The 22807-nt window shown below is 40.6% G+C and overlaps 3 protein-coding genes across 4 annotated transcripts in view; 2 read left to right on the top strand and 1 right to left on the bottom strand.

Annotated features, from left to right (window-relative positions):
- Positions 1 to 6731: 6731 nt before the first annotated feature.
- On the top strand, positions 6732 to 8035 carry LOC147817846 (uncharacterized). Of its 2 annotated transcripts, XM_087179907.1 has the most exons (5): positions 6732 to 6919; positions 7023 to 7128; positions 7264 to 7338; positions 7456 to 7533; positions 7585 to 8035. In XM_087179907.1, the coding sequence occupies exons 1-5, from the start codon at positions 6838 to 6840 to the stop codon at positions 7670 to 7672; spliced, it is 429 nt and encodes a 142-aa protein (XP_087036033.1). In that variant the 5' UTR covers positions 6732 to 6837; the 3' UTR covers positions 7673 to 8035. The 2 variants fall into 2 exon arrangements, with proteins under 2 accessions (XP_087036033.1, XP_087036032.1); XM_087179906.1 differs by having other exon boundaries at positions 7456 to 8035.
- Positions 8036 to 12189: 4154 nt separating this feature from the next.
- On the top strand, positions 12190 to 14177 carry ccl34b.4 (chemokine (C-C motif) ligand 34b, duplicate 4). The gene is made up of 4 exons (XM_087179905.1): positions 12190 to 12323; positions 12992 to 13121; positions 13238 to 13296; positions 13925 to 14177. Exons 1-4 carry the CDS (start codon positions 12260 to 12262, stop codon positions 13930 to 13932), a joined length of 261 nt encoding a protein of 86 aa, XP_087036031.1. The 5' UTR covers positions 12190 to 12259; the 3' UTR covers positions 13933 to 14177.
- Positions 14178 to 19316: 5139 nt separating this feature from the next.
- Positions 19317 to 22807, bottom strand: part of LOC111671405 (vasoactive intestinal polypeptide receptor 2-like) — a 24460-nt gene continuing 20969 nt past the window's right edge. Inside the window, exons 8-13 of the mRNA XM_023428491.2 lie at positions 21707 to 21767; positions 21141 to 21210; positions 20393 to 20484; positions 20120 to 20258; positions 19845 to 19886; positions 19317 to 19756 (exon numbers count right to left, since the gene is read on the bottom strand). Coding sequence (XP_023284259.1) covers positions 19583 to 19756; positions 19845 to 19886; positions 20120 to 20258; positions 20393 to 20484; positions 21141 to 21210; positions 21707 to 21767 — 578 coding nt within the window. The 3' untranslated portion in view covers positions 19317 to 19582. The remainder of the gene's footprint in view (positions 19757 to 19844; positions 19887 to 20119; positions 20259 to 20392; positions 20485 to 21140; positions 21211 to 21706; positions 21768 to 22807) is intronic.

The raw sequence follows: 22807 nt of genomic DNA, 5'->3' as shown, positions 1-22807 counted from the left end.
ATAAAGTTTAGATATATCTTTATGGCTGGGAACTCAGGAAAAGGTTGAATGGGCCTTGAGTCGGGATTGTTCATATAATTTTATTTAACTAGCACATTGTCCTTCACTGTACTGTATAAACAAAGTTATATACCATCTAGTACAGTGTTTTATCTGAGTATAGTTTTACATTCAGTGAAATAAAGACAGACAACATGCAGTGGGCTGTTTTCATAGTTCAACCTGCTGCACACACGTTGTTTCGTTCACTTTCTAACACACCGTTTGCAACAGAGATGCAATGACCATGACGAAGCATCTGGTCTTCTCTGGTGAATACTGAAGCATTTTAAACTGGAAGTATTAGTCAGACACAGAACGCTGATAGCAACACTAACCTCGGTGAAACAGGGGGATGATTAGTGTGGCACATGACCCAGTCATCCCTTCTGAAACTCTCTGATTTGGCGTAATTACTTCCCTTTTCTGGCCCTTCTGTGGCAACTTGAAGCAGTCAATGAAGGGAGGGTAGGAAGTAATAGATGGCTTGCAAGGAAATACAGTCCTTCCTGGCATGTGGAAACAATGAAGTCACAAAATTTCCAGCCTGAAATAACATCACTTCAAAACCTTCCTATGTGGTATCTATAGGTATCATAAATATTCAACAGGTGTAATTAAAGCGCCTCTGAAAAGATATATCTCACTTTATAACAAAATAAAGATGCAAGATGCAGAAATACTTTGTGGTTGTGTCTCCGGAGGAACTTTAAACCACTAAACCATTTTTCTCAAACTGAACTCAACTTCTCCATAAGATAAAACTAATTTCTCCACCATGTCTGTCGCTACCATGTGACCATGACTGGAAGTGACGGCTCGAACGCGGATATAAGTTGATAGACTCGCCTTCACCACAGCCGTCTGGTAAAGAGGTCGTCACATAGAGGTTGTCTTCACATGTAGAATGTAAACGCCCACCTATATGCATGTTGATCTCACCTTCCTTTTTTAATATTAGCAGCAACTTGGTCTCAAACCGAACGGGGAAAACCTACCAACAAACTACCACAATCGGGTTTTATGACTGTGGTTTGCAGCTCTGATGATCTCAGCTTAAGCTGTCCGTATGTCAGAGTTATTCATTACAGTAAAAATGCATTTCTTCTTCTTCTAAAATACTCATCAGCTGCAATCGAATCAGAAAATAACGGTGATTCATGATCAATCTCCTGGATTATCTGTGTGTTAAAGAACATTTTCTGTGTTGCTCAGCGGACATTAATCACTGTGGACATCCTGACATATAATGTCACCCATGACAACAGAGTCAACCCTGCTCCGTCTCTCAACTTAGGACTTCCCCCAGTGTTGCAGTAAAAGTCGCCCTCGGCAGCTTTGTGCATGAAGAGCTCTTGAAAGGAAAATCTAATGTCGTGTAGTTGCGTTGCTTCAAACTCACGCTTGATATTTCCAGTGTATTAGTTCCTTCACACTCACAAACACGGCAACATGCGGTGGAGTAACTGCCCACATGATCACCTCAAAAAAATTCAAAAAAGTTCTCACTTCTCCCCCGCTACCGTCGCCATCTTGGCGACATAACACGGCGTATTTTTTTTTAAACTTGATAAAATGGCGACAGAGCAGGAACGGAGGACGGCGGCATGATTTCCATGTCTGTGGCACACAGAAAAAGAAAACATTATTTTCCAAGTGAAGTGAGCAAAACAGCCAGCAGATACTTTCATGAGAATCGCCGCCACATGTCGTGGTCCTCATTAGTGCGAAACGGCACCAACCTGTCGAAATTCAGTCGAAATTCAGTCGAAATTCAGCGAGTCTGTTGTGACCACGGTGGACTACATGTGTGTGCACTGACTGAAGTATTTGAGACATTTAGGATGACTCCTTGCGGTATGAAATGATCCTTTGTGACACACGACCTCTGGTTCACTGTGGTTCACCAGGGATCCCACAATCATCCGCAGATTTCTTTTCCAGCCCCGTGACGAGCCTCCGCCAGGGAAGCCACACAATCTGATACAGCAACACTCATCGCCTCTGTGAACTCCTCTCAACACCAACGTTTTTGCTTCCAGGAAAATGTACAAAAAAAAAAACAAAAACCTTCATTGTTTGTGGAGATAAGCCAATGACAGGAAGTTGCCGCCGGCTGGATAATCTCGCTGCCAGACCACATCGTATACTTATATTGTTATGGGGAGATTTTCGAACAGGCCACAAGTTGTAAAATGTTACAACCACTGTTGTAACGTTTACCACAATGCTGTTATTATTAATCAAGAGAACCGCATGTTGGGAATCCATCATCCACTGTGGTATTTTCACATGAAGGGCCCATCGTCATTTCTGTGTACGAGACGGCAAGTGGGAACATTACTGGTGGCTGATAAGACAGGAAATTGAGTGTAGACTGTATGATATGTGCAACATGCTTTGCATTTCTTCCTCTTTTGTTCTCACAAACTCATCAGATCAATCTAACCCTAAACAATGTTTCATGCCCAGTTTATCTCATAACGATGCAAATTCACTCAGATCATCAGGAATATGGTTAAAAATACTAAATATAAATGTAAAATCGGTTCAGGTGCAGGATAAACCTGCTCCCTTTGACAGTTGGACTCACTTCGGCATCTGAAAGTGTTTCCAGACAGAGACAGACATTCACTCAGCACAGATTAAATAAGGAAAGAAGAAGGGGAAGTGGTAAATACAGCAAAATAAACACATTTCACACTGCTTGTGATCTTTCTTTCAGATGTTTCATTCAGATGTTTCATTCAGAAAAAGGCGTCTAGGTAAGAACAAGCAAAACAAACAAGAAACAACAGGTGTATATCTTTGCTGTTGCTACGCTGCAGGATTATTTCTTATCTACAAAATACATGACTGGACTTTTGAAGCTGTGTCAAAGAAAGGTTTCACATTCCTTTCATGCTGCTCATGTCATGAACTGAATGAGAGATACAGCTAGAAAAGCCACAGTCATTCTTATATTGACGCAAGTACACAACATTTTAAAAGGTCAACACTTAAAAAATGCAGCTCCTCCTCTGTTATCTGTGTTGTTTACACAATACAAACATTTCTGGGATGAATTTGGTTGAGTCGGGGGATTGAGAAATAAAAATGAGGTTCTATTTTTCTTCCACGAATTTGTTGGTTTTTTTTAGAGGGGAAAGTCTAAGTGAGAAACTGTCTATTCTGCATGTAAAGCCCTGGTGAGAGAGACGCTGTGTGATGCAAGTGAGAAGGAGAAGTTAGCTAAAAGGAAAATAGGAAGGAAGTTTGATTAATTTCAGCCTTCTGATCATCAACAACAACCCGAGTGATAGCTACTTGGGAATTTAATTCTCTTGTGGCAACTTTTTCCATCTGCTCGACTTCAAATGAAACTGCAAAACCAATGTTCTTCACCTGCCGCGTTTCCATTCACCTGCTTTATGCTCAACTAAAAAAAATAAATTCATTGAGTAACGGAAACATGTAAATTTTGGAAAAAAAAGAAGTGGTTTTTTGCAAAGCGATTATTTCGCAAACGTGAAATGGAGGTCACATGGCTTCCAGTGGTCACATGACGTCGACGAACATCGGAGACTATTATCTCCCAAAGAATGCTGGAAATCTGTCGCCATGTTTAATTAGAACGATATCGCAAGAGAAGAAAGTTCATCACTGGATGGAAACGTTTGCAGCTGAGACAAACATGAACCTGAAACTTTACAATTTTATACCAGAAATCATTATTTGTAAGAGCGACACCCACCGTCTTACACAAGGAGATGATGATGAATGTTTCCTCGAAATATCTTTTATGAAACTGATAATTTATGACTAACCCTTGACCATAAATCACCAAACAAGGTCTGGACAGTGGGAGGAATGCTTTGGCGCCACTGTGGCTGCTCAGACACACTACCCCCTTCCTCTTCTTCTACCCCAAATACAAGTGAAATATTAAAGCACATTTGAGGATATATGTGTCCGGCAGTCGCTGGGCTCAAACGGCAGCATTGCTTCTGGCACGGCTTAACATTTGCCTTTGGACTCTTAAGTTTAGTTTTCCAACAAAAACAGTTGTGAGCTCACAGATGCTTTTACTTTCACAATTAGATTTTACAAGAAAACAATAAACTGAAAGTCTGCGGAGTGAAGATAGTTCTGCTTTTGCCATGATGCAATTCCTAGTTATTTCCTGCCTCCTCCGTTTAGTCTTTGTGTAAACGAGGGGCATTTCCCCGTCGGGCTCCGGTGCGTTCTGGATGCCAAAGTCTGGGGCTCTCACACACACACACACACACACACACACACACACACACACACACACACACACACACACACAGCAGAGTATGTGGGTGCTGGCTTTATTTGGGTCTGTTTGCATTCACTGCTCTGTTTAATAGTTTGACACCTTGTGCAGGCGTCTGCGCTGATTTCTGTTTCAGTTTTGTTCATCTCACCGACACCAACCAACCAAAGGCGTCTGTTGGAGAAAGGTGCACACGCCGTACAGTGAATAGATGAGGACGGACTTTTAAGCGTCTATTTATAGATGATCAGCGGCGTATCAGTCCACCTGTGCAGCGTCGCACTGACTGCTGGCAGTATCAGCTTTTAAGAAGGAATGACTGTGTTCTCTCTCTCTATCTGTTGCGTACAGTCAAGGAACAGCAACTAACAGCTCTGCTCGTTCGCCCACAAAGTCTCTGTATCACTGGCGAATGCACAACACTTAGTTACCGCTTTAGTACAACAAATAGCAGCTACGTCACTATTTTAGACGCAGAAAAAAAGGAAAACAGCACAAGCCACAGTGGCCGGGACGAGCTGCTGGATTGTCTCACAGATCATTTCTGATGTGCATCAACGCAGGAAGAACAAAGGCCAGGTTATACGTGAAAAGAGATTTGACTTTAACTCTTGCCCCTTGTCTTGTCGTCTGTGCACAACTGGTCAGAGACTGCGTGACGTTGCGATGTGGATGTGAAAGTCGGGTTCTCAGTTTCGGAAAGTTACAGAAAAATTGTCTGATGCAACGAGAGAGGGGAGAGAAAGTTTTTCAAGTTATCTGACCATCAAACGAGCGCGTCTGATGAAGCACACAGGTGCCACGAGAGACTGGTGAATCCTGACGAGTTGATCATGTGACACGCTTAAAGACGCCGATGGCAGGTAGATGCTAATTCTGACGGATCAGGTCATTTAAAGACTTTTGACTCTGAGCTCTGAGGCATTAATACAGATTCTGTTTCTAATTCTCACCTGGACTCTTTGAAACATCTGTTATATATCCCTGTAACCTGTATATATATACACACACATATACTGTATATCTCCACAGAAAACTTCACATGTTGTCATATACTCTTTTACAGTTACTTAGTTAAATGCATTATTGTGGGATAAAAGTTCTTTTTTGCAAACATAAAGTAACTCTAATAAAATTATCATTGTAACTTCAACTCCATCCAATTTCTTCGTTGAGTGATAAGTGAAATTCAAGCTGTGGTAACATGATGAAACTCGTCCGATGACTCAATATCGCTCCGTGTATAAGAAACACCAACATCGTTTTATAGCAGACTTCCCAGCATGCATTGTTCCAGAATGAAAACACTGTTTTATAGTTTGAATAAGAGATTCGTGATGAAAACTTGATACGTGTTGAATTAAGTCGCGGTTGTTTGCTCTCGTGACTCGTGAAAACAGTGTAAACCACGATGAAGACCAGCATCAAACCCAGTCCTCACACCTCCTCGTCTTTGCACCGACTCTGGTACAAACTGTTCTTCGTGTTAAACGACAAACCGACTCTTACATCTTTAACGCAGCAGGAAAACTTGTTCTTAGTTGAACCAGTTTGAAATGATACTTAACCTTAATTTAAAGTCAAATCAAAGTAAAAGAAAACAGTCCAAACAACTTAATTTTCACGTGTAATAAACTTTACATCTTGTGTTTATGCTGCCAGATAATCAATTCTACTTCTGAGTGTGGAGGAGAAGCTCATTCACACAATTTCACTGGTTCTCATAACTCAAAAAGTCAGTGCACGCTGGTCGTTACCCTCTGTGACCTTTGCACTACGGGACAATTTGCCTTCTGAACATCACTACATGTTAGATGTGTATAAGAGACAGGGGCTGGAGCGTTTTGCTATAACATGTCCTGCCCACAGCGATTGCTAAATTCTTTCTGACATAAATGCCAAAGACTTCCTTAAAATGAGTTTCACCCTGAATAAAAATAATTTTTAAAATTTATTCTTACAGAGAAAAAGAAAAAAAAGCATCCATTGTTGAAAGCTTCATTTTGCTTCACATGAGGCAGATTTACACTAAACTGTGTGCAGTTTGTATCTGGTGGCTGATTTATAACTTAATTGATAAATTATTCTTTGTGAATTCTTTAATAAACATACTGATAAAGACAAGTGGTGACATGATCTTGACCTCGGACCCCTGAGCTCTTCCTAGTACCCCAGATAATGAGGAAAAACCGTGACTTAATTTTCCAAACGAAACACTATGATGAAAGTGCTTCCTGTTGGTGAGCTGTCGGTCACTTCATGGAAATCCCCCCCCTGTTAAAGAATGGGTCGTTCAGTTGCAAAGATAGGATGGAAAAAGAAGAAAAAAAAAAGGGAAGAAAATAGGAAGGATGATGACTAATCCGACACGTCACTTCTGCTTTTTCAGGCCTTAAGTATCCGAAGCCTTCGGAGGTTTGGCAGTTCAGCAAGCATCTCTGGAGAGGACAGCAGAAGACAGACCAACAGAAGTCACTCAGTTTTCATCAGTCTAAGCTCTTATTTATCATCCTTTTTTCAAAATGGTCAACTGTGGAAGTCTGCTCAAATTTGCGCTGGTCGCAATTGTCCTCGTGGCTCGCTCTGACTCTGGATCAGCACAAGGTACAAGTTTTTAACAGATGGTTTTTTTTCCCTCCAGTTTAAAGACTTTTTTATGACTTTTTTATTAATTAACTCTCTTTTTTGTTTGTTTCTCCACCTGTAGAGAAGCTGGCGTCCTGCTGTAAGTCAGTCACCAGGAACAAGATAAATGAAACAATCACGGGATACATGATCCAGAGACCTAACCCACCATGCGTCGCAGCCGTGATGTAAGTACGACGCGGCACGCTGCGCTTTCATCGTTTAGCACCTCTGAAACCGAATCAAGCTGATTATACAAATATATGAATTCATTTATTGGGCTGTTAAAAGTCAAGTACTCATGTTGTGTTTCATTCTTGCAGCTTTCAGACAAAGTCGGGTCTGTTCTGCATTAACGGGACCGCTCGCTGGGTTCGCGGGAAGATTATTGAGTTGAAGTGAGTTTCCTGTCACCGTTCACATTTTCACACGCTCACGATTTCTACGCTCATTCGTTTCGGTCACTTCTTCAACCTTGAGGTCTCACGTGTGTCTTTTATCATCTTTTCTCGCAGGCGAGCAAAGGCCCTGTCCACCACGGCCTCCCTGACTGACGTCTCCCGCCTCTCCACCGCCTCCCGCCTCTCCACCGCCTCCCGCCTCTCCAACGCCTCCCCGACTGACGTCTCCCGCCTCTCCACCGCCTCCCCGACTGACGTCTCCCTCCTCTCCCTCATCACATCCACCGCCTCCCCTCCTTCACCCTCCACTTCACAGGGGGACAGCGAGTAAACCTGCAACATCTCCACCTCGCCCCCGAATCATGGCAAGAGAACGAATGATTGCGATCACACAGACACAAACGAGATGTCTGAAGAAGCACTTGATGAATAGGATTCTGTTAAATTATTAATTTATGTTGAATAGCTAGTTATATGAAAATATTTATTAGTTTAATTTAATCGACCAGCACTGATAGAAAGTATTCATGTATTTATTACAAAGTTTATCTACAAATGTGTGAAACATTATGAAAAGTGTCATGTTAAAAGTGTTAAAACTCATTCATTTGTGAAATTGTAATGAGTTATTTATTTACCGGTACTTGAAAGTTGAAAACATTGGTAAGAAATAAAAGTTGCACCTATAATCTCACATCCAGTGTGTCTCTGTTTGTTTGTGTATCTGCATCTTATCTGACTTCCTCCTGTAACATTATTATCTGCAGGAGCAAGAAGCTTTAAAAGGGTTTTATCCAGCGAGGGTTTGAACATATGAAACATACCATGTGGCTGCTGCGGTTAACGGTTGGAACATTAGCTTACCCGCACCGGCAGTTCTGATGTGTCGGTGCAGAGGAAGGACAAAAAAAAAAAAAGGCATCTTTAATCTTATCGTCAGAATCTCTGCATTCGGTTTCCATTTCTGTCCCATGTTCAAACTCATCAGCAGTTTGCCTTCCCCCCCGTCCCACACACACACACACACACACACAGATGTGGTCGGGTATAAATGAGTGCATGCCAAATGAAAATGCCAACTTCTGCCACCTCAGTAAGACTTCCTTTGTGTTTCTCTACAGTCTGTGCAACAATCCAGGTCAGATAAGATGATTCAGACTGGGTGTGTAGTGTTGGTCCCGTCTTTATTTTGCTCACATATCAGTTTAATACAAGTGAGACCGTCTCACAAAAATAAAGACTGACTCATTTTAAGCCTGAATAAATTAAGTCACCTGACCCCCAGGCTAACGGTGACGATCAATGACAGCCGATCTGACCGGGAGCATGCAACAACAAAAACGAGGGAAAACGTGGCTCATATATGTGGTTTCCCTCACATTGTTAAATTACCTTATAACTGCTGAGGGTGAACGGAGCCGAGCGGTTTGGAATCGGACCCTCAGTCGGCCATTTTTTTTTTTTTGCTCTGTGCAACAGATGAATTCAGACTCTGAAGTCTGGTTGCTATATTTACAGCACAGTCAAAATAAGCCTGTGTGAAACCGGCTCCAGGTTGTTATCAATGACAGTATCTTGCAAAACACTGATTTAAACACAGATTATAAACGTAGTAAATCAGGCTACGGGTAGTTCCTGTGCGGCTGACGCTCTTCAACGATGTTAACTGGGGACACCGTGCCCAACAATGAAACCGACAATTTGACTTGCACATCCACTTCACTGTGTGTGTGTGTGTGTGTGTGTGTGTGTGTGTGTGTAGAGGACCAAACAAGCAGTTTCAGTCAACTACTCCTGGAACTTTTCACGTGCAACCCCATGCCTGAGACTGTCAGTCAATCTCCATTCATAAATAATATAAATCGTAACATGCTTTCCAGAAAAAAAAAAAAAAGTACACAAATGTAAATAAAAGAAAACATAGGAGGATAAAATTAAAGAATATATTAAATGCAAATTTTCAGTATAATTCATCACCCCAGTTTCAAGCATAAAGCTCAGGCCTTGAAGACACAATGATCTACACATTCAACCCACCTCTCCTTTTCAAGAGGAAGCAGCTATGTAGACATTTTCCTGTTGCACTTGTGTTGTTTGCGGTTGGTAAACCACACTGAAAAGATGTTTTAACACTCAATTTCTGCTCAGTAACGGAGGACGTGATGAGCGACCCCAAGGAAGCACTTGTTCTGTAATTTCAAGGAAGTTAAAGTAATAAATGGGCCTGACGATGCCTTTAGTCCATTGTCATGTTCATAATTGTGTCTTGTTTATATGTTTACATGTTGCTGTATACAGTATATTTAATATGCTTTCCTTGTGTTTTTTACTTATTTTATACATTTTTTCTGTTTAAATGTGCTTTAGAAATAAAGCTGATTTGACTTAAGTTGACTTGATTATGACTGAAAAGTTCAGTAACAAACTGACCATACCACATTTACTTTGCCGCGATGTTTCCAACAGCAGAAAAAAAATTCAATCTTCCTTTGTCTTTCAAATTTCTATTTTTATCGGAATAACTGAGAATTTTCTCTGTCTCCGCCTCTGTTTCATCGTTATATCATCATACTACCCCTGAAGTCATCAGTGTCCTCCTACACCAGCCCTCTCTGTATGACATACAAAACTGACATCTGTTCTCTGAGTCAAAGCTGAAGAATCTCTTTTCTGTGTACCGTAAATTACATGATTCCTGAAGCCCTTTATGAACCAGGAAGTGGAAGTGGGGGGCGCGTGTGTGGTCGCCACCCACCAAAACAGGCACAGATTTTTCCTCTTTTATGTCTCTGAAGTTTAACCATTGTTACACTTTTGATACCCGCTACTGTGCGACTACAACTTGCCACTTGTTCACACTCACACACGGATGGGCGTTGAGCTACTGTGCAAGGTGCTGGCCTAACCACCGACAGCCCCCGGGGTTTCAGTGTGCTTCATGCTGCCCATAAAGTTGGAATAATTTTGTTTTCAGACACAATCCTCTGTTTATTCCTATTTAAATGCATCTGTAATCACTTTTGACCAGGTGCAATGATTACATTATGTGTCCTCCGATTACCCAGGTGAAATGAAATAAATCACATTGTCACAATCATTTAATGGGAAGAGGTAAAAAATATTTTATTCCAACTTTATGAGCAACAGTGTGTATGTTTCGATTCTTGCTCATCAGGAAAACACCTTGGGGGAGGCGTTGGATCGGACTCAGATTCACATCGCAGCTGGACAACAAGTCCAGACTCGCAGCGTGAATCATACAGAGGTGACTTCACAGACCAGGAGTCCTGAAGCAGATGGTCTGGCCTGCACACGGCCCTGATCTCAACATCATGGAGTCGGTCTGGGATCATATGAAAAGACAGAAGACACTGAGGCGGCCTGAATCCACAGAGGAACAAGATGCTGGGACAACACAGGAGAATTGTCCATCTGTGTCCTGTTGCCTCCTGTCACTGGAACTCTCTACTAAACCGTCTAGAAAAATATGTGAACATGTGTGTTTAGGTTTAAAATAAATTCTCAGTTCTCGTAGTATTTGGTGAGAAACTGTGCTGTTTCACTACAGTGATGACTCACGTCCCAGCGTGTGAAAGGTCAAAATATCTATTAATTTCATTCATACAGCTGATTTTATTTGCAGCAGTATGATTAGTCTGACAGGGAGAAGTGAGACTGCCGCATCAGCAAAAGTTGCTGCAGCTTATATCTCTTAGTGTGTGGCCATGCAGATAGTTTCAGTTTGATGTGCCACAGTTTTGAGATGTGAATGAATAATATCTCTGCTGCCATCCCAGAGCAGCTGCAGTGAGTAAAAGCTGAATTCAGAGTCAGCTGGGATGTTGTTTACAGGCAGAAGCGGTCACTGTGCTGAAAGTTTTAATGCCTGGGTGTGTGCAAAGATCAGCACGAGCTCCATTCATTTCCTTCAGTGCAGACTCTGTCAGAAATAATCAAATGTGCTGAATAGAAAAGAAGGCTCCTTTAAATCGTGAAAAGCGGGTTTGCCGGTGTGAACCAAACACAGAGGCTGTACAGGGAGGTAGTCATGAAACAGGCATCCTACCCTCTTCTCTGACTACAAACCTCTGCCATCAGGAAGAAGACTCACGGTGCCAAAGTGCAAATCAAAACACCTCAAGCTACTGTTTGTTCCAGCCTCCATCAAGCTGCTGAACTTACTTGTCTTTACTTATACATGTAAATGCATAAGAAACATTTAGGCCTGAGGGTCAAATTAAGGAGCTTTAAGTGGATTTTAACCAGGTTCCCACAAACTTTAACGTCAAATTCAAGACTTTCAAAGAATATCAAGGACCCATGGGAATCCTGTTTTAAGATGTTTATCAGTTGAATATTTCACAGAGCTGCAAAATAATTAATTTAAACTTATATATAAGTAATAATAACTTCCAGTGGAGCAGTGAATAATTACGGGCCATGACTACGCAAAACACCACGCTGTGCATCATGTTCACACTTACATACACTTATACAAAATACGCTGTGTGTGTGTGTGTGTGGTTGTGTGTGTGTGTGTGTGTGGTTGTGTGTGTGTGTGTGTGTGTGTGCGTGTGTGTGTGCATGCAAACGTGTCAGGTTGTTTCCAAGAAAGATGTTAGTTAGATGTTGGTGGTTTAAATTTGCACAGGGGGTAGAAAAGACTGTCTGATGAAGGGCGGAGGTGTGATAGTACCATAACCACACACACACACACACACACACACACACACACACACAGTTTATACATATGCATTTAATACATATGGAAACACGTCATCAGTACTGCCCACAGCCAAACACACCCCCAAGATTATCTTGATGCACTTACCGATAAATATCCAAACGTCAATCAGCTTCTGCAGTTGCAGCCTTGATCAATCAGTCAACCAGTCAACCAGCGAGTCCATTGTTCAAAATGTCCATGAGGATCCTGTCCGTCGCTCTCCTCCTCCTCCTCCCCCTGTGTCTGTGTACACCAGGTAAGCACCAAAGAATTACCACAACACATTATACTGAGCCGATGTTTTGATTTCTAACCTCAAACGGATCATATGACATCTTCTTTTTTATCACTGTAGTATATATTCACTACATATCACATATTTATCCACTGGAAGAAACATTAAAAACTGTATATGTGCATTATTTTGAAAGACAGTGGTGCTGATCTCTGGAGGATATCACTGCAGTAATTCTACACTTTGTTAAGCATTTAATTATAGTTGTAAAAAGCAACATTTAGTTTATAAGACTATGATAAAATGATTAAAAAACGTCTTTATATACACAATGCATCAAAAACTGTGGGAAACAAAGCAAAATTAATCATAAAAAGGCTTTTACATTTGACTTTTTAATTCAAATTTCCTGTGTTGTTATATTCCTGTTTTTGCTTTAAAATCAACAGCTTCCATTTTTTGATCACTTTAATTTAAAGTTGTCTCTCTCTTGAATTAAAATATGTGTAACCAGTGTGACAGCTACAAGTGGAATAGAGCCCAGAGAGCAGCAGCAGGACCTCTGACTGGTGACGGCTGAGGAGGCCTCGTTCCTGCAGCACAGCATGCTGGTCTAATGCCACACTGCTTACACTTTCTGTATTCAAACTTTCCCCCTCTGTTTGTCTCTCTCTCTCTCTCTCTCTCAGGGTCGAGGTTCCCACACCGAGGACGAGTCCCTCTGTGCTGCACTGAGGTCTCCTCTACTGATCTCAGTGCAGATGTATCTGGGACGCCCACCACACAACACGCCCACGGACCATGTGTGAAGGCGTTGATGTAAGTGTAAACATAGTCTCTTGAATACTTACTTACACACACACACACACACACACACACACACACACACACACAAAATAATAATCATTTTCATCACTGTTTCTTTTTTCTTCTAGTTTCCGCACAAGCAAGGGAAAAGTCTGTGTTGACCCTGACGCTAAATGGACCAAGAAATGTGAGTTACTCATAATAACAGGCACAAACACTCACACAGACATGAGGGCTGTCACTGGACACAAATCAATAGATAATAAATAATAAAAAATAAATAGTCCTTCTATAAAAAAAATTTTTAAATTTACCAGGTAAACCGCAGCAGTGTTTCTGCCTTTCTTTGTTAACGCGAAAACAGAGGAAACTAGTGAGACATACAGACACCAAAACGCTGCTTTTGAAAATACGGCCTTAAAGTAACCTCACCACGAGAAAGATCTGACGTCAGCTCGCCGCTCAAGTGAAGCCCCGGAGGCACCGAACCATGTCGACTGCACGACATAGTTTAGGATAAAGCAATAAGGGAAGCATTCAAATAATGACAATCTAGTGTAGTTTTCTTTTTAGTTAATTTATTAATTTGATTGGGACGATGAAATCTAACAGTTTCAAAACAGGGTGAAACTAATGCGTCACACAAAGAGTTCATGGGTATTGCTAATTCTCGACTCCTGTCCAGGTTGGGCTTTTGCATGTCTCATAGACAAATGAATTACTTGTTCATTTAAATTTAGTCGATGATTTTGTTTTTGAGAATGTGGTGTGTTCACAGAAGCACTGATCTGTCTCTCTCTGTCTCTGCCCTCTAGTCCTGTGAAGCACCACCACCTGTCTGAGCATTATATTCTCCTGCTGCTGTTCAAGGACTTCCACACACACACACACACACACACACACACACACACACACACACACACACACAGTATATTCAGTCATATTTTCTACAGTAACAATCCCCATACAGTCACATGCCTTTGTTAACTGAGCTAAAACATATACAGTATATATGTGTATATGTGCATAAAGTGTATTATCAACTAATAAATGCATATTTCATGGTTATTTACTGAAGTTATTTTAATTTCTAATGACTAGCTTTTGAAATGAATTCTGTGTCACACTGAATAAAGATGGAACAATTGATGTGACAGTGGAGTTAGTAAAGGTCTTCCTGTGGGTGTCAGCTGAGAATGAAAACCCACTGCAGACTAAATTAAGTGTGATAAAGTTATTTAATTTCTTTAGGGAACCCTCTTTGACAACTGTCAATTCAACTGCAGAACAACTTGAATATTTGTACTGAGCTTGCCAGAGGAGATGGGAATGCACTGACACTGGCAACTTGTATAAACTCGAATTTTCAACTGGATATTAGTGTCATCTAGTGGCAGTTTCTGGTATCAAGCAACAGTGAAAAGCAACACTGGTGGTTTGTCTGTAATGTATTTCCTTCTCCCCATCAGGAAAATATAAATTAAAACTATTCTTTATGTGAGATTTTCTTCTCTGAATGTTTCTCAAACTCCAGTTAAAACTCTTCTTCAGTTTTTAAATCAAATCAGTATACCAATAAACCAGTGTTTGTTGGTTGAAGGCAGCCAGTAACTGCAGGCCTCCATATTTTTCCTGCTTATTATCTAAAATTCTTGTCAATAATTATAATTCAAAATTCAAGAAAAATTCCATGGTAGACTTCAAGCTGCTTCCCAAATATATAGATATATATACTTGTTCACACACACCACAGGGTGTTTTAATATGAACTTTTCAGAATTCAAAGTTGTTTTTTTTTCAGTGACACAGAGCTGGACAGGACTGCGATTACTTGCTGCTGAAACCTAGACTTCCCTCTTCCCTCCACCAAAAAAACATTTTAGAGACTTGAGAATCAGAAAAAGACTGAATTAAACTTTGAAATAAGGAAATGCGAACTCTATAAGTCTTAGGCAAATTTTAGCCAAGTTAATCTCGATTGTGTGACTCTAATCCTCTCCCACCACTATACAAAAAAAGTCACAAGTTCAATCTCTTGCGTCGCTGCTTATTAGACACTCAGTAGGACTGAGAATATGAAGCAAACTGTGTCTCATCTGCAGGCGAGATCGAAGGGATGTCAAAAGGGAGGTGAACTGAGACCAGAGAAGGAAAAGTGAGAGAACGCACAGTTTGAAAGAGGAGTGTAGGGAGGAGGAGTCAGTGGGGTGGATGGAAAAAGCAGACTGTGTGCTCTCAGGAGGCTAATTGAAAACATGGAGGTGAAGGAGAGAAGAAGGGCACAGGAGGACGGCTGTCTTTTTATTTTGTATCTGGTGGGTGGATGATTCAGAGTGTGAGGGACTGTGCTCTAATACGTGTGTCTTAAATTGATTTTTAGCCCATCAAAGCAAGGACACTACAAAGTGAAGACAATTTTTCCCAGCCCTCACTTCTTCAAAAAAAGGGGACACTAAAGAGCTTAGATTTAGTTTTAGCCTAATCAGACATGTGGGCTTCCTCAAAACAGAGAGCAGAGCAGCAGCAGCACCTTGTGCACAGGTGCACAACTCACAACTACATGCTCATAAACAATACTCCCATGTCTGAAACCATCGAAACAACACACTGAAATGGCTGCATACAATGGATTTTTACTTCCCTACAAGTGCACACATGTATGGACAGAGCAAGTGCCTGTAGAGATTGTGATATTTTTTACATCTGACCAAGCAAATCTTAGTCTTAGATGAGGTAATTCTACATGATGACATGAAAAACATCCATTTTGTGACAAGAGGAATAGCTGTTGTGCTAATAATATTAGCTACCACAACATAAAAAAATATATATGGAAATTAATTTAAAACCTCTGGGGAACCTTTAACACCTGTTGCCATGACTTAAATCACTAGTATATATATATAAGTATATGCAGTACTTTCATAGATTACTCAACTTCTCATGTCAACAAACCGCACCAGCGTTCCTTATAACAAGCTAATGTTTTTAGCCGCGTTAGCTAGCACTTTGCTAACGTTTTGAACACTAACGTTATTCGTACATTTTTTACGTAAACGGTCTTAAGGTAACTCAGGATAATATTGGGTATGTTAACGTTACTGTTGGCTGACGTTTAATGGACTTAAATGCGCTAGACATTCGTATTAATTACATTATTTTCTTACCACAGTCGCTGTGCGAAGTTTCGGCGCTACCGTTGAAGTTACACCTTAATCCAGTGAGTCAGAATGTCTCGTGCTGATTGGTTAGACCGCACAGACGTCAGACATTGGTTCGGGCTTGTCCAATTAGATACCTTGTAGGCGGGACTTTCTCCTACGTATATTATATTATATTATATTATATTATATTATATTATATTATATTATATTATATTATATTATATTATATTATATTATATTATATTATATTATATTATATTATATTATATTATATTATATTATATTATATTATATTATATTATATTATATTATATCGTATTATATTATATCATATTATATTGTATTATATTATATTATATTATATTATATTATATTATATTATATTATATTATATTATATTATATTATATTATATTTAAACCAACTAATAAATTTATTCCAGTTAACCTTTTTATTTGGCTCATACACAAAAATGGAAATGTCTGTTTTCATGCCAAAACATGAAGCATACCATTTTGAATGAGTTTTACTTGTAACCGAGTATTTCTACACTGCTGTACTGCTACTTTTACTTGAGATTAATACTTCTTCCACTACTGCCATCCGTTCAGTTTTCAGCCATATTCTGCTTAATATCTAACACAGGTCGAAGCCCTACTGACAAAATGTGAGCACAGGCTAGACTAACTTATAATACATCTGGCAGCAGGAAAAGTGAGTTTATATACAAATATTTCTTAAGAGCATGGCTGGCCTGGTGGCAGAGATCATTTATAATGTATGACCTTAACATGCAGAGCCAAAAAAACATTTTTTTTTCTAAAATATAAATGATAAGGCTAATGTGAAAAGGGAAAGGAGTAAAAAAGGAGGAGGCACTGCCTGACAAACCCAGCCTGAAATATTCACTTATCATTGTAACCTGACATTGTGATTGATAAATCAACCTGAGATCCCATCATTCCACATTCCAGGTGAACCCTGGGTTGTCATTGGTCTGTGTTTACCTTGCCAGTTGTATTTATAACTTTCCAATTTTCTTTTTTTGCCATTCAGGTTTTCCAGGCATCAGTCTTGCTTTTCTTTGGCTCTGCTGACGGAGTTTCACCTTTACGGGTGACCTCTCTAAAACCATTGAAAACCATGCAAGCATATATCTGCATCTGCAATCTGCTGAAATGCTTCACAATCCAAAATAAATACACCCACTCCCAGGAGGAAAAATAAAGTCTCCCACCAGTAAATGGGTTTCACACTCAAGTTTGTTTTCCTCCATTTACCAGTGGAACAACATGCTCTCTTCCTCATTGACCTCTGACCTCTGACAGCATGGGCCAGTGCGAAATGTCAAGTGCAGATAAACACACACACTGCAGAGACGGGTTTGCTTGTTCGCCAATGGAAACACAAATATGAGATAAGAACAGGGAAGTGTCTGTAGATACAACGTTTAGAAGCAGTGCTTTTCTTTTTAGTTTGTGGCAGAGAAACTAAAAAGTAAAGAACTTAAATAATAGTAATAATAATCCCAAAAGACATACTACATGTACAGTAACAGACATGACTCAGCCTTCACAATAAAAGCTTTTTATACATAAAATAAATGGAGTCACAGGTTTACAGTTCAAAAGATTACAAATGACACTGATGCTTGATGTCGTCAACAAAAAAACACAAATAATACAAAATACAAAACAGTCACTTTCTGTACAAGGTGTTTTTTTTTGTTTTTTTTGGCTGTAATTAGAACTGAATCTCTGCCTCAGACACTTTCGTTTTTTTATTTAGTGACTTATTTCATTTACAGGCAGCGATAAACGTGATTAGAAGAGTTTTTGTGTAAAACCGTTTCAGATCCTAATGGTAAACACTGAAATCCAAGAATACATTTTAAATATTTTGTGCTTCAGAGACTCATATTGGTTGAACCCTGAATTTGGCACCAATTATATGAAAAATAACATAAACACACGAGCTACAGTAATCTGTACATTTCTTTAACTCCCACATGAAATTACTTTTTTATCATCTCACATAGACAGCAGTTGCCAACATGGAGGTCGAGACCCCAGCGAGGGGTCGCAAGATAAACCTGAGTGGCCGTGAGATGATTACCAGGAGAGGAAAGCTAAAAAATAATTTAAAAAAATAATAAAAAACACATATTTCTGCTGCAGGTTTTCTAAAACCTTTGCATTTTTTTCCCTTCTGAACTGTTTACACTGGTAAAAATGATTAAAAGGAAAAGAGATGGCGATGGCTCGGGAGGCCGCAGGGGGAAGATGGTCCGGATGGACTGAAGAACACCTCCTTCTCCTACTTTCTGCTGCCCTTCAGCTCTCTCTCCAGGCGGGAGGAGACACGTCTCGCCGAAACCACCGAGGGACGAACCGACCTCACCATCCAGGCCGGACCCACCGTCGACTCCTGGGCTGCTTCCTACCTTACAGGAAGCAGAACCGAATAGTTCCTGTGGTCCACTCATCCTACAAATCCCAGCGCTGCTCTCAGAGAGATTCCAAGAGCAAGTTGCTTAAATGACAAAAAGGGGAAAGTTCATACCCTTGAAGGGCTTTTAGCTTAATACACCTGAAGTTTAACTGGACAAGTTCTGTGCAGTTCCCGTCTTGTGTTTGTCTGTAGAAAGTAAATGTTATGGGTGTTATCTCATCTCAAAGACTCATCTTTGTAGAAAGTAATTGGGAAAATCAGGGATTCTCCACCACTAACCCTAACCAACATGTTTCTAATACATAAATTCTTATTTAGCTTGTTTTTAATCTTTGTGGTAAATGTTCTTTGCTTTGAAGACGAGGTATCCACCAAGGTTAAATGTAACTTTACGTTTGTTGGCATGAAACTACAGCACACTATTAAACTGAATTAATAGCACGTTATCAATACATTCAGCTGTGTCTGAAAAATATTTAATAACCACTGAGAATATGCAAGAATAAAAAGTGATGTAGTTGCACTGCATTTTAGGCTGAAAACCTTAATTCTCAACCTCCGAATGTGTTAGAATATTTAATCATATAAAACAGTCTGAAATAAAAACTATTTATTGATGGAAGTTTTTGTTCTGCCTGATTCCAGCAGGTTATGCTTCATGTGTGGATGTCTGTGAGTCGAAAAACACTGAAGACCACCGTGAGGACGAACTCGAGAGCGATGTTAGAAAAGTCCAGGAGGCGCGTCCTCTCTGATAAGAGGTTGTTGACCTCAGAAACCTCTGCAGCTCAGTCCCTGCAGCAGCAAGTGATATGTCTATAGAAGCGTCCTTGAGTACGACTTCCTGTGAACCAGACCGTCACAGCATGGTGGTCTCAGTCTGCAGGATGGACTGGGCTCGGGAGTTCCTGGGAAACTGGGCAGAGTTCTCGGTGCCGTTTCGGCTGATTGACATGGCGTGCAGCCTGTAGTCCCGCCCCACGTAACGCTTGAGAGATAAACTCCTCCACGTCCTCCTCAGCTCGCTCTGAACCTGTACGCACACGAGGCAAAGCAGAGTCAGCTGTAGTGCAGCGTTTCTGTGTGTAGAAACATGTGTGTGTGTGTGTGTGGAGACGAACCTCGCTGTTGAGGAAACAGTACAACACAGCCACAATTAGACCCTGAAACACACAACACACAACTGTTACTGATGGATTTAACTGTTTCATGTTCCAGAGTTCAAATAAAAACACAGTCAACAACAGAATCACATTGCTAAAGACTTTATCTGTAGGAGAGGAAGGACTGAAGCTCTTAAGGTTTTACACCAAGAGATTTAATCAAAAACAAAAACATACATTTGCACACGATGTAATGATCTGCAGAACAGAAACCTGTCATATATATTTGGTACCTGGAAGGATCCCAGGCCGAGATCGAAGAAGATCTTGATGCGATTCATGTTTTTATCGGGCGGCTCCATCAGGTAGACGAACACCACGTAGTTCACCCCGAACAGAGGGATCAGCAGGAGGGTGGACTTCGCCAGACGTCTGATAAAACACACCCACAGGACCAGATCAAGAACCAGCAGACAGAGTTACACCCTCACCACACACGGAGGAAAGTCTTCAAATAATGTGTAAAAATCTGAGGGTCAGAGGTCAAACACGGTTCCTCGGTCTACCTGTACTGTGATTTCTCGTTTCCTCCGACGTCCGTGCAGCGAAGTTTCTGCACCAGGATACGAATGATGCTGATGAACAGAATGAAGTTGATCTTAAAGTGGAGAAAACACAAAAGCAGGAAGTCAGAGCCATGTTAGAAAAATATTTCTTCTTCTACTCCAGAACATTAGAGTAAGAATTACAGACATACACATCACCAAATATCTGCATGGTGATTTCAGCTTTCACAAAACTTTTATTCTACTTAGAAAACGTGCAACATTTCTGGCTGTTACAGGAACAGAGGCATCGAACAAAACACACATTCACGTGCATTTAAACTGCACAGAACACATCGTCCACAATGAGCCGAGCAGCGAGTAGAAAACATGCTGCTGGAGTCAGAGAAGTAAAGTTCAGGACGACACCTTGTTCTGATGGATCACCTGTGGGCCGACGTGTTTTGAAATAAAGGGCTGAGTGATTGAACCTTATCTGAAACTTATCTCTGCAGCCGTTAGACGGTTTATAAATGTTGAGATAACACACTCCACTAATAAGAAATGTTCCCAGGTGGGTTTTCTTTTTGAGCGTACATACTGTAGTTGTAATAATCAGCTGTTGAGAATCTACCACATAACTTCTAAAATAGTTTTAGTTTGAGACAGGAAATTTAAGCTTTAGTTAAAAAATACTGCTACATGCATTTCAAAAATAAACACTGTGCAGTGTCGTTATGATAGAGAAGAAGACTGGGAGGAAACTCACGATGACGGACGCCATGATGGGCCAGTTGATGAGTCTGTTGGGGATCGGGTTTTCATTCATCTCCCAGCACCTGGAAACGAGTCGGTGATGTTTCATATCGTTTCTCAGCGTTTTCTAAAAACCACAGCTACGAAAAGTAACCGGCTGCTAACAGAGACTTGCAGGAAGAAACTCATGAAATTAATGTTTTTCAATAACATTATTTTAACAGCATAACAATGAACTTGATTCCTTTTGTTATTAACTTCCCTGTCCGGAGGGAAATGACGGAAAAAATCGGAGAAAATTTTGACTAAATCCTCAGAAAAACATGTAAATATTAAGTTACTGCAACTTGTAATGCAAAATGTTTGTGTTTTAGAAAATTCAACAAACAAATTTGGAGAAAAAATTTCTTTAAAATTATTTCTAAGTATTAAAACAGTTTGCTGTTTAGTTTCTTTTTGTGTGTCGTGTGGAATTTTATTCATTTTCCTCATTTAATGCATTTAAAGTAAATTTCACGTCACATCTGTTTTGTAATTCCAGCTGCAGGGAGCGATGGCGGCCACTAGGGGCAGACTCACCATGTGTCCTCCAGTTTAATCCTACATATGATCCACGCCACCAGGAAGACAAAAGGGATTCCTGAGAGAGAGAGAGAGAGAGAGAGAGAGAGAGAGAGAGAGAGAGAGAGAGAGAGAGAGAGAGAGAGAGAGAGGGGAAGGGGTGTGGACGAGAGAAAGTGTGTTTAGATTCTCAGTCCGTCAGACAAAGAACATCCTCACGAAGGAAATATGACATCCACACACACACACACACACACACACACACACACACACACACACTGGTGTACATTAACCAGCTGGGGCTGAATGGTGATGCAGTGGAGGAGGAAGTGTGGGTAAAGTGGTGATGGATGGTTGTGGAAGGAGGCGTCACATGGCGGCAGCTGAGCGAACGCAGAGGCCGGGAGAGAGTTTACAAACCCGACCGCCATGACACACTGTCAGAGGGCCTGAAACCGTGCGCAGAAACAATGCAATGCAAAGAAATACAAGCTATTTAATTAACATGTTATATGTTAATTAATAATGTATAACGCTTGGGGAAAAACTCCTGGTGAAAATCTAATGCGAGTGTGTGAGCAATAAATCTCCCTTCTTCTTTATCTTGGGCAGAAAACCACAGAATTGTGCATCAAACCCGACGTCAACAGGATGTTTATATGATATATGAAGGTTTTCTTCCACGATTTCAAACATATTTAATATTCCTCAAACATATTTAATATTCCTGATTAACATCTCTTCCCTTTTAATTTCTCCTGGGATCTCAATTAGAATAGAAAATAAAGCACAGCAGAGTTTTGACTTGGCGAAAGAAAAGCCAACACTAGGAAAACAAGACCAAGACCACAACAACAACAACAACAACAACAACAACAACAACAACAACAACAACAACAACAGCAAAATGAAAACTGTGGTGCAGCCGACCCCAGCCGATGAACATGTAGATGGAGAGCGGGGTGGAGTAGGTGTGGATGACGAGCAGCAGCATGTGCAGGTAGAGACCCTCCACCAGCAGCCAGAAGAAGTTTGCCATGATGAAGTAGTTGAAGAACACCAGGCTGGCTCTACAGCCCACCTACAACAACCACAACAACAACAACAACAACAACAACA

Source organism: Seriola lalandi, unplaced genomic scaffold (assembly GCF_002814215.2).
Source record: "Seriola lalandi dorsalis isolate HSWRI2012SDOR001 ecotype SW California unplaced genomic scaffold, Sedor1 jcf7180002054876, whole genome shotgun sequence".
Taxonomy (NCBI): domain Eukaryota; kingdom Metazoa; phylum Chordata; class Actinopteri; order Carangiformes; family Carangidae; genus Seriola; species Seriola lalandi.
The sequence above is the reverse complement of the archived record's forward strand: the minus strand, read 5'-3'. Positions and strand labels throughout refer to the sequence as shown.

Excerpts from the sequence above, each read along its gene's own strand:
- LOC147817846 (XM_087179906.1), top strand. The coding sequence starts at position 6,838 with ATGGTCAACTGTGGAAGTCTGCTCAAATTTGCGCTGGTCGCAATTGTC. Across the intron at positions 6,920-7,022 it reads TGACTCTGGATCAGCACAAG|AGAAGCTGGCGTCCTGCTGT; the intron begins GTACAAGTTTTT and ends CTCCACCTGTAG. Across the intron at positions 7,339-7,455 it reads GGGAAGATTATTGAGTTGAA|GCGAGCAAAGGCCCTGTCCA; the intron begins GTGAGTTTCCTG and ends CTTTTCTCGCAG.
- ccl34b.4 (XM_087179905.1), top strand. The coding sequence starts at position 12,260 with ATGTCCATGAGGATCCTGTCCGTCGCTCTCCTCCTCCTCCTCCCCCTG. Across the intron at positions 12,324-12,991 it reads CCTGTGTCTGTGTACACCAG|GGTCGAGGTTCCCACACCGA; the intron begins GTAAGCACCAAA and ends TCTCTCTCTCAG. Across the intron at positions 13,122-13,237 it reads CCATGTGTGAAGGCGTTGAT|TTTCCGCACAAGCAAGGGAA; the intron begins GTAAGTGTAAAC and ends TTTTTCTTCTAG.